The 10,380-nt window shown below is 36.3% G+C and overlaps 1 protein-coding gene across 2 annotated transcripts; it reads right to left on the reverse strand.

Moving 5' to 3' along the window:
- Positions 1–2,929: 2,929 nt before the first annotated feature.
- LOC132142363 (glutathione S-transferase LANCL1) lies at positions 2,930–9,716 on the reverse strand. Of its 2 annotated transcripts, none has more exons than XM_059552173.1 (11): positions 9,587–9,716; positions 8,636–8,742; positions 8,320–8,437; positions 7,608–7,815; positions 7,231–7,378; positions 6,171–6,317; positions 5,874–6,056; positions 5,014–5,190; positions 4,513–4,585; positions 4,230–4,308; positions 2,930–4,139 (listed from the first exon to the last, which is right to left on the reverse strand). In XM_059552173.1, the coding sequence occupies exons 2-10, from the start codon at positions 8,720–8,722 to the stop codon at positions 4,232–4,234; spliced, it is 1,218 nt and encodes a 405-aa protein (XP_059408156.1). In that variant the 5' UTR covers positions 8,723–8,742; positions 9,587–9,716; the 3' UTR covers positions 2,930–4,139; positions 4,230–4,231. The 2 variants fall into 2 exon arrangements, with proteins under 2 accessions (XP_059408156.1, XP_059408157.1); XM_059552174.1 differs by having other exon boundaries at positions 2,930–4,152.
- Between the last annotated feature and the right edge of the window lie 664 nt (positions 9,717–10,380).

The following is a 10,380-nucleotide window of genomic DNA, read 5'->3' on the forward strand; positions in this document are numbered from 1 at the left end:
TCGACTTCATGCAGCACCGCGCAAACCGATCGCAATCTGACTTTAAGCAGTGCATGCCAGTTACAAATTTTGTCCTATTTGAGATGGCACCGACACCACATGACTGTCACGTGTGGCATCAAAGTACCGCGAGTGCATTTTGAGAGCAGCTGGCTGACTCAGCCGCTGCATTTTCTCCAGAGCGACTGCAGGTGCGCTGATGACAAGGATCATGTATGTTTTGGGTTATTCAAAACTTTTTATTTCCAATAATGGCCACGATGGTTGTTCATTGTGTCATGTTCTGATTGGTTGTCTTAGTCATGTGTTCTGTCTCTCATTGGTTGGTTCTTGTCATGTACTGATGTGGTAATCTGCTGTTGGAGAGTCAAGTCTGTTTATGTCAAGTCTGTTTAAATGATGTTTGTATTTTGGAATAAAGCTGCACTTGGGTTCTTTAACTTGCCTTCAGTGGACTGCTTGTTACAAAACCAACATTCATAATAAACCAAGGTTATTTTCAGAATGCTGCTGCTAACTGCATTGTGGACCCTATACACTATGTCGCATACTACTCTTTAAAAACAGTATGTGGAATACAGTAAATAAAACCTGGGCACTTTGTGAACTTCAGGCGAACTGACTTCATATACCCACCTAAATACATTGAAATTTTTATTAAAAGTCAGAAAAGTGAAGTTAGTTCTGAGAAAAGCTTCCACATCCTTTGCCTGCAGATGCCTAATTTGAAAAGCCTAAATTGGTGTTTAATAACTAAAATGACTGCCCCTTTAAAAATTGCTTGTGAATCTCTCATTATGCTGTTATCACCAAATCTTGGATTCAATCTTTTTATTCAGATTGTTTGATTTCAATTAGCACAGGTTTTTGCAATTTATTTTTATTTTTTTTTAAACTGTTTGTAGACCTCAATTTTTGTGTTTCCAAAATTAATCACAAATATTTTTCACTCAAAAACCGAAACTCAGATTAATGAGGCCAATAAACAACCAGTTCTAAAAAGAAAAATGAAACCTGCTCATTAAAAGAACAAGTTTGACAACAAGAAAACAAATAAAAAGAATTCAAGGTTCATTAATAATATTGCATAATGAGATATTTTCAAGCAATTTTTAAAAGGCCGGTCATTTTTGACTGGGAACACTACAAATGTATCATATGATCAGGCCAATGTGATAACATTAACAAGCATTTTCAGGAAAAAGAAAATCCTCTCCAGGTCAAAGTATCCAGAACACAACACAAGGTTTAAATATCACATTACAAATGTGAGGTCTGCTGTTCACTATGAAAATGTGAAACACCTAGAAAAAACATTAGAAACATAAGTGCAATTAGCAGATCATTCATTATAGTGTTATGCTGTGCTTCTCATTAGAGTAATGTCAGTGCTTTTTAGCAAGAGTTCACGTGTAGCAGCACAGTGCATGCAAATTCTTCCTTGTGACAAGCTCCTTAACATTTTTGCTAATCCTCATCTGCATTTCATATCATTCTAATTTAATGTACGGTAATATGAGTTTATGCTGTAAAGCCACATTACACAGTATATAGAATATTGGGAGGTTATAGTATGTACATGAGATCCACAAAAAATGAATCATAAGGCATGTTGTTGTGCACCATTTGGACAGGGCTTGGACTACTTTTGTGTTCTTTTTTAGTTGAATAGCAGCCTGGACATTCTGTTGAATAAATCATTTTCTGCATTAGTTAAGTAACATGGCAAAGTACCCATTAAAAATGATTAATTATTAAATAATCAAGCAAATCGCAGTTTTATTGCCAATTGGTGAGACTGCCTTTGTTTGTCCCATAGCTTAATCAGCAATTCTACTTTTTTATAATTATATTATTTTGTATTATCATACTGTGAGATGTTTTACTACAAACTAGAAGCAGAGACGTTCCATCCCTGCCCTGAGATATTGACTCTTCCCTCTGAATGCTGCAGAAGTGATGGATCTGAAGACCTCGCCCCTTGGCAGATGAACTCTATATTTAGCTGTTCTTTTTGGAGGTGTCGAGTTTCTCTGAGCGGGTCGGTAGCACCTCAAGGGTGGTTGGAATGTCTTAGCCCCTTACACCCCCACGTCCAACTGAGCGAGCAAACTCTAGATCGTAAAGCAGCTGCTCAGGTTACACTGCTCTCCACTGACATGGGATCAGTTCCTCAAATGTCTGAGACTGCAGGTGCAATTACACCCCACTTACAGCGAGACTGACCTCAGATCAGCTGGAAGCAACACTGAGGAGTCCAGCGGTTAAAAAAAGCCGTCATATGGGCCAGGCATTGTCCATCAGCCCTTGAGAAAGTATCAGCCTTATTTGGATTTGCCAGAGGAGTTCAAATGCGAGTAAATGATCCCTTAAGTCTCTCATTTTTTTATGTGAAATATATAGTGTGCTCAAAAAGATCAAGAGCACTGGGGAAAATGCTTCTAGTTTGCATGTTTAAAGCAGTTTTAGTCTAAATGGAATTATACCCTTTTGGCCCCAATAAAGTTGCATGAGCAAAATTCTACTATGAAGGCCCACCATGCAGTAAAGTACAAAACAAATGTTTGACGGTTTAAGACTTGTGGGGAAAAGTAGCAAAGCAACTGTTTAATCCATTACTGACGAGGCAAGTATGCATCACCCTGGTGAGATTCCCCAGTTGTAAAGTTTTTAGTTTTTTCTCCTCGACAAGCATATAATATATATATATATATATATATATATATATATATATAGAGAGAGAGAGAGAGAGAATATATATATTTCTAAACGTCTTTTATTCCTGTGTTGGCAAAGGTACATTTTCATCAGCCTTAACTCCAGTCTTCAGTGGAACATGATCCTTCAGAAATCAGAAGAGATCCTTGTCTTGCTTAATTTTAAGGATTATTTGATTAAAAGAATGTTCAACAGAACAGAATTTGATTTCTTTTTTATTTAAACAAGGTTTAAATAATTTAATGCATCTTTGCTGAATACAATTCCTTTAGCACTATGACAAAAGCCAAACATGTCACTACTCTGATCAATGAGGCAGTGCACTGGTACATAAAATGTTTCCCAGAATCAAGTTCTTAAGGTTAGACTGTTGGAACATCAAAAAAGTTAAAGTTTCAAGATGCTACACACTAATCAATTTGCTCACAATTTACAAACCTACAAAAGCATCACAAACTATAATACACAAAGACCTCTGGACTGAGAACTAAATTGTGCTAGTCTACATTTTGGTCAGTGGATTTGATTTCCTTTCATTGCCCACTTTCAAATAAGGGTCACAAAGAATACAGCTAAATGAAAAGGTCATTGACTTCCTAAAGAGATGCACAAAATCATTAAATTGCAGTTTTATAGCGCCACCTAGTGGAGGAACATAGCTGTGGCAGTCACCGACAGAAGACTTGACAGTTAATATTAGAGAGTGTTAACAGACATAGCACGGTTTTCCTTTTTTATTATTTTGCAGATGAAAATGTACAAATTATGATGAAAAAAAGCAAATGCTAACAGACTGTTCCACCACCTAAAAAAACGTTTGCAACACATCCTCTGATTTAACTACTAGTATTACCAAGAGATAAAAAAAAAAAAAAAAAAAAAAAAAGGAAAAATACATCACAGAAAACAAAGCATTAATGTTACAGAAAGCGTATCAACACTGTATTTTAGTGTTAACTTACAGCAGTCACTTAATTCAAAAAGATGTTAAACTTTACCTTGCTGTCATATCAGAATTGTTCCTAACGTATACATCAGAATAATTCATTTTTAATGAGTCATATGAACTAAAATAATACTAACAAACACGTAACATTAAAAATACACAAACAAAATCAATGCAATCCGTTAAGCATATTGAATTTATTAAAACGGCTTCCCTTCATGGTTCCAAATTTACCCTAATCTATACAGCCTGATTCCTGTCCAACTTTCACTGACATGAAAAAGAAAAGAAAAGAAAGGAAAAAAAAACCCTGCTGTTCTTCACATGAACAGGACCTCTCATAAAACTTTGTGTGAATTGGGTAAGACCGGCGGCAAGCAGATGCACATGCAGAGTGAGACAGTACTATTCCACCAACAGAGGACGCGTTCTTCCAAGGAAGCTTAAGCAAAAAAGCTCAGTCATCTGGAACAGACTGGAATGAGGCACTTTGAAGTTAACAAGAATATTATTTGCAATATTAATGTCTGAAGAGTCAAACATTCTAAAGGAGAGGTGTAGTTACCTTTACACCTCAAAAGCAGGGAACTTGGCTTTAGCTGGTTGCAGCAAGTCAGCCAGGAAATAAATTGTGCCTGCCATTCCTAGAATAAGATAAACAGTGGGGTATCCGATTATTCAAGAGTCAACATGTGCATTAAATTGAAATGTGCATATATATCAATTACCAAATTTAAAAAAAAAAAAAAATATATATATATATATTTTTTTTTTTAAATTGCAATTTCATATTTCTGTATTTTCGATCAAATAATTGCAGCCTTGGGGAGCTAAACGATTTTCTTTACCTTCAAACAGTGAGAATGGTGTATCTGGAGTCCGGCAGCCATGTTTTCCATAATTCATGCACCAGTCTCCAAACTGCAGATGAGAACACATCAAATCTAATCATGCCTCTGTACACACAACAGGCAATGACAGGTCCCTCCTGACAGCACAGCGATTTATAACGGCCTTCATGCGCCATGAAGAATATGCATAAATTAAAGTCATTTCACTGAAGTGCTTTGAAATATATTAGACAGACTTCACTTGTGAATAAATGCTTTGCTTTATGCAGGGATGTACTCTTTAAACAGGCTTTTAAATCATTGTAGTTTTCCCTGGAGTCCACCTATAATGTTAGTCAAGGTCTCTTGAATGGAAAATATATTACTGCTCCTGTACCTTTTAAAATAAACAAATGTCCTAAATGTCCATTAAAAACTTTTTTTTTTTTAGAGATGTTTCATGATGCCCCCTGTATAGAACACAACATATATTCTAAGTTTGAGAGAGGTCAGACTCACTATGCAAGCTCGGTAGAGGTGTTTGGGATCCTGGGTGATTTTGTAAAGGGCCAGGAAGCCATAACCATTTCCAGCAGCTCCGTGACAGAGGCCGTAGCCCTTCTTCAACAAACCTCTCTGCCAGATCACCTCCCCACACTGCAGTGCGTCCTCCAGGTACTGCCTCACACCAAACACCTGGGGAGAAAGATGGCTTACTCAGACTTCTGTTCTGGACACAAACATGCCATATTTCTTGAGGGTTCTGCATGCTTGCTGCTGTGTAATGTTGTTTACTCGCACTTGATGGCACTGTAATACCTAGAGCTAACAACTCTTGTACTGGTCTCAAAATCACATTAATAAAAACGAATTTTATGCATATATAAAACATAACATTGATAATAATGAGAAATGTTTTGATTCAGAAAATGGTTATTATACCAAATCAAAAACCATAAAAAAAATTGTCTCACTTAAAATAAATATTAACTAAAAATAAAATGTATACAAATTATTGCATTTCATTTCAGCTAGTGGTCAAGGCAACATTTCTCATTTTCTTTTAGTTTAACTTGTACTCAAATAACTAAAAGCAAAACTAAAAAACAACAACAACTATATAGACATAATACAGGTATTTACAAAAAAAATGCCACTGATCTGAATTAAAATGTAAAACAATAATAATACTATAATAGTTCTCAATTGCATCTCACTGATGACACTGGCGGTTTGGCTGATGAATGGCATAATGGCAAATTCAGTTTTAGGAATCATCATAAGAATATTATTATTTTACATTACAATAATCAGAGTGATAATTCATGTAAAAGTCATAAGGACACAGATGTATTAAGAACTGACATGGAGATTTGTACCTTAAAAGCCTGTATCAACATGTAGATAACTCCAGGAGCGCCGTGACACCAGTGCACCAGAAGATCCCGAGAATCCCCGACACATGGTGGGTAATTGCCTGTTGAAAACTTTAGCTGACACATGTAGTTCACACTGGGTTTGACTAGATAGGAAACCCTTTCCTGACCAACAACAAACCCAGGCTATTGGGAGACAAAATTAGATTGTTTAAATGACTTTGACGTGAAGTGGGCAACTTATTTTCTTAAACGTATTGTTTCCTTATTCAATGAGGTACTATTAGCGATTATGTTCACCTGCATCAGGTAGTAATAGATCCCTGCCAGTCCATGAGCGGCACCCACATACTCCTCCTGATACCACTCATACATTAGAGGGGTTTGATCCTGGATCTTGTTCTTCTGAGACATTGTTTGCCCAGAAACCAGCACAGCATCACAGATCTGAAATAAATGCATGATCTGGTCAAGTACTGAACCAAAGGCAACACATGTGCTTTCCCAATGCTACAATTTAAGATGATTGTTTTCTATTTTAATATTTAAAAATGTAATTTTTTCCTGTGACGCAAAGCGGAATTTTCAGCATCATCACTCAAGTCTTCTGTCTCACGTGATCCTTCAGGAATCATTCTGAGATGCTGATTTGCTGCTCAAGAAACACTAATTATTATCAATGTTGAAACCAACTGGACTACATTTTTAGATTTAGATTTTTAAACATTATTATGGAATCATTGATACATTACTTTGTCGGGATTTTTTTATTAATAAAATATTAAAAATGTATTTGAAATAGAAAACTTTTGTATAATTCCTATTTGTACCATTTATTTTTACTATCACTTCTGTTCAGTTTAGTATATTTTCATCGATTTTTTTTTCCTTGCTCAACAGAAGATCCCAAACTTTTGAATGGTGTATATTGGTCATCTGGCCTGCTTTCTACATTTCATTACCAGCCATTGAGAAAAACACACCCATTGTGAATACTAGAAATAATGTAGGGCTTGGTTTTATCCATTGGGATTGGTTTCAATTATTAAAGTTAGGCTACAATATCTTTTTTTAAATAATATATACACATCTCAAATATTTGGGGTAGTTTTCACGGTCTGCTTGTTCCTGCTTACATCAGCAAATGATAAACAATTTCAGAGACTGAGAAATATATTACATTTTGATGAAAAATATGATTATTTTTAATAAGACTAAGGGCATTTACTGATGTCATTTTGATCATAAGTATAACAAATTGTCTTTATCATTCATAACTCATTCTCGTCAAGTATCCTGCGTTAAAATATAAGGTCATGTGCTTTCGATCAGGTCCGAGGCCAAATGAACGGTGACTGACCTGTTGAATGTATTGGATGGGGATCTTCTCCTGCTGAAATTGCTGGTTAATGAAGATGAGAGAGTAAAGGTAGCCCACTCTGCCATAGAGCAGCTCATCAGGAAGCCTGCCTATCCCCTGCACTACTGCCTGGTGAAACTGCAACAGCCTGCAAACATTCGAGCAAATAAATTACAATAAGATCCCATGGGAATGACACAAACAGAAAGACTTGAGCTGCCCTATAAACCAAGAAATCTTCCACATTCATGCTGACAGCTCTTGGGAAAATTCCAGCACAATTTCATTAAAGTTGTTATAGCACCTGAATGAGTCAGCAATCCAAAGGATATGACAAGAAATTAGATTGAATGTGGACAAACGGACGTAGAACAGACCTGTTGACACACTCCTCAGCCTCATGAGGTTTCTGGAGTCGATGATAGACCACCGCTGCTACAGCCAGTGGTCCTGCATCCCCGCACAGGAAGGTCACCCAGCGCTGGGTTAAACTCCTCAGGCTGTAGCTGACATAGTCCAGAGCCTTATGGAGGAGAGCGGTGTCTCCAAACACACTGTGGAGATGCAGGTAAAGCAGGGCAATGCCTGCAGTAGGGGGAGGAGGAACTAAGCAATGCGGCCCAAGTAGCTTTATAAAAAACCATGAACATGAGAAGTTAACAAATATTAATAAAATAACTAAAGTAAATGTATAACCCAATAATCAAAATCCAACATACTGTACAAAATTATACTGTGCATCCACTCAAAAATATCAATTCTGTCATCATTTACTCTCAAGACATTCTAAATCTGTATGATTTTTTTTCTTTTGATACAAGATGATCATTTAAAGAAAGTTGGTAACTAAACCGTTTTGGCTTTCATTAACTTCCAATGTATGAAATAATAATAATAAAAAAAAAATACAAGTCATTAGGAACAGATAATATTTGGCTATCAATACTCTTCAAAATATCTTCTATTGTGAACCATCCTTTTAAGCAAACCACCATAATGAGGCTGGTTTTAATGAAGCTTTGCCATGTAAAGTTTCAGTGAACATGTAATAATAAGTTAGTTTTAATACATCTGTAAGTGTGATCTCACCTGCCCAGCCGGTGTAGCCAGTACAGTCTCTGGGGTCAGCATTCTTCAGTCCGTTCTCCATAACTGCCAGAAACTCACTGATCTTACTGCTTATACAGCTGGCAAAATGCTGGGTCAACTGCACAGTGCAAAAAAAAAAAAAAAAAAGGATTTGTAAACAAGACATAATGAATACAGGCTTAGAAAGAGGTTATGCGGTGTAATTCAGTGAAGCTAACATATGTTTATTATATTCAAATACTATGGTACTCCTATGATTTCTAATAATCTTATAATAAACTACAGAGGTACCATGGCACATTTTGGAATCGCTCACATTTCCCTGCATGTCAAACAGGTCTTGTGCACATCCAGGCCCAGTGTAATCTTGATAGGGATTCTTGAAGGCTCGTGGTTCAGACATGTCTTTATTTTTGGTGTGACCTGAAATAAAGTACAGAAAAAGAACAGATTATAAAACAGCAGAGGACAGATGCACTACATAATGGATGCGTCTAAAAACCTTCTTAAAAGACTGCTTTTTTGGGGGATATTATTTAGACCATGACAGGCACATCAGAATATTCAAATAAAACACATTTGGGGCATCACAGGCGCGTGCTGCTAACATTTCCGGGAAATCAGAGGCACGCTTGAATTTTCAAATCGAACACTTTGATCATGTTTGGTGCGTTCGAACGTGCGAATCTTACGTTTTAGGAACCATTTGATTATTTTCGGCCATCGTGACGTTACGCATTTTCGGGTCGAACATTGGACGCCAGTTATTATACATTCATTTGATTTTTATATTTTTGAACATCATAACTGCTTTTAATAGTTCGAACTACTGCATTTCAGACCCATTGGGAGTTTTTATTAAAAATTTTTTATCTAAATAGCGTTAGGCTTCTGATGCTTAAAAGCCCATTGTGTTACTCAACCACACGTTTAGGGCCTTTCGCATGAATACGCACAGGCCCATCGCCCCGTTACACACCAGTAAATGGTGATTATCCTATCATTACGAAACTATTAATCACGTTTTATAAATCTGAAATCATTTATTTTTTGAATAAATTGATATTTTGGGATATGAAAGTGGGGTCGAGGAACACAAGGCCCCTTCCGCACTCTCATGCGACACAAGGCTACTTTGAGTCAAAATCACAGAATACAAATAACGTTACATGGGTTAGAAATCTGCAGTAACGGAACGTGTTTCTCAACAAACGCGGTCTTGCTAAATACCTTCATTAACAACGTTTATTTATAAAAGTGAACATACCGCCTTGAGTGCTGCGCTGTTGAATTCTCGTCTGATCACAGGATGTTCTGTTTGAGAATGACTCACTACAGCAATCTAGTGGTGAGGAGGTTTACTACACTATTGAGCTGAGGCTTTCATAAGACTGTGATGACGCGTTTAACGGTCATCAGCATTGTAAATTCTCAGAAGTTTTTTTTTCATATTTGTATTTTTTATGTATGTACATTTATAACAATTTTATTTGTATTATATCACCTTTACATCAAATTCCAAAAAAAAAAAAAAAAAAAAACCGGTTAACGCTAATGCAAGAGTGTTTCTGTCTGTTTTTAATGCAGCGTCTGTGGGAGGGATGGTAAATTTGACATCGTTCTCTCTTCTGACTGCCGTTATCAGACTCTCTCAATTTTATTTTCCTTTTATTGAAAGTCACGAAAGCACTATCGTGGAGTTTTTCTTCTGCCATTTGAGCAAATGGGAATGCAAAAAATATATATTTGTGGTACTCTTCCATTCACTTCTCTTCAAGTTAACCCAACTATGACGACTTCCGCTGCTTAGAAACACGGAAATGTGAAAAGGGTATGGTTCACATTCATGGTTCATGGTATATAATATAGATCAGTCTAACAGTACTTCCCCAGTCAATTTAAAAGAAAGTATGTTCTTCAAGAATTCAGTGAAGAAGAGGCAAAGAAAATAAGGAAACGTTATTTTACTTATCCAGTTCTTCCTAAAGCCAAAGAAGTAACATTTAAAATTTTAAACAACATGTATCCATCTAATAACTTCCTACATGAAAGATTTAATTG

Source organism: Carassius carassius, chromosome 6 (genome assembly GCF_963082965.1).
Source record: "Carassius carassius chromosome 6, fCarCar2.1, whole genome shotgun sequence".
Classification (NCBI taxonomy): Eukaryota; Metazoa; Chordata; class Actinopteri; order Cypriniformes; family Cyprinidae; genus Carassius; species Carassius carassius.

Excerpts from the sequence above, each read along its gene's own strand:
- LOC132142363 (XM_059552173.1), bottom strand. The coding sequence starts at position 8,722 with ATGTCTGAACCACGAGCCTTCAAGAATCCCTATCAAGATTACACTGGG. Across the intron at positions 5,191-5,873 it reads TGTTGATACAGGCTTTTAAG|GTGTTTGGTGTGAGGCAGTA; the intron begins GTACAAATCTCC and ends CTTTCTCCCCAG. Across the intron at positions 4,309-4,512 it reads ACCATTCTCACTGTTTGAAG|GAATGGCAGGCACAATTTAT; the intron begins GTAAAGAAAATC and ends ATCTTATTCTAG.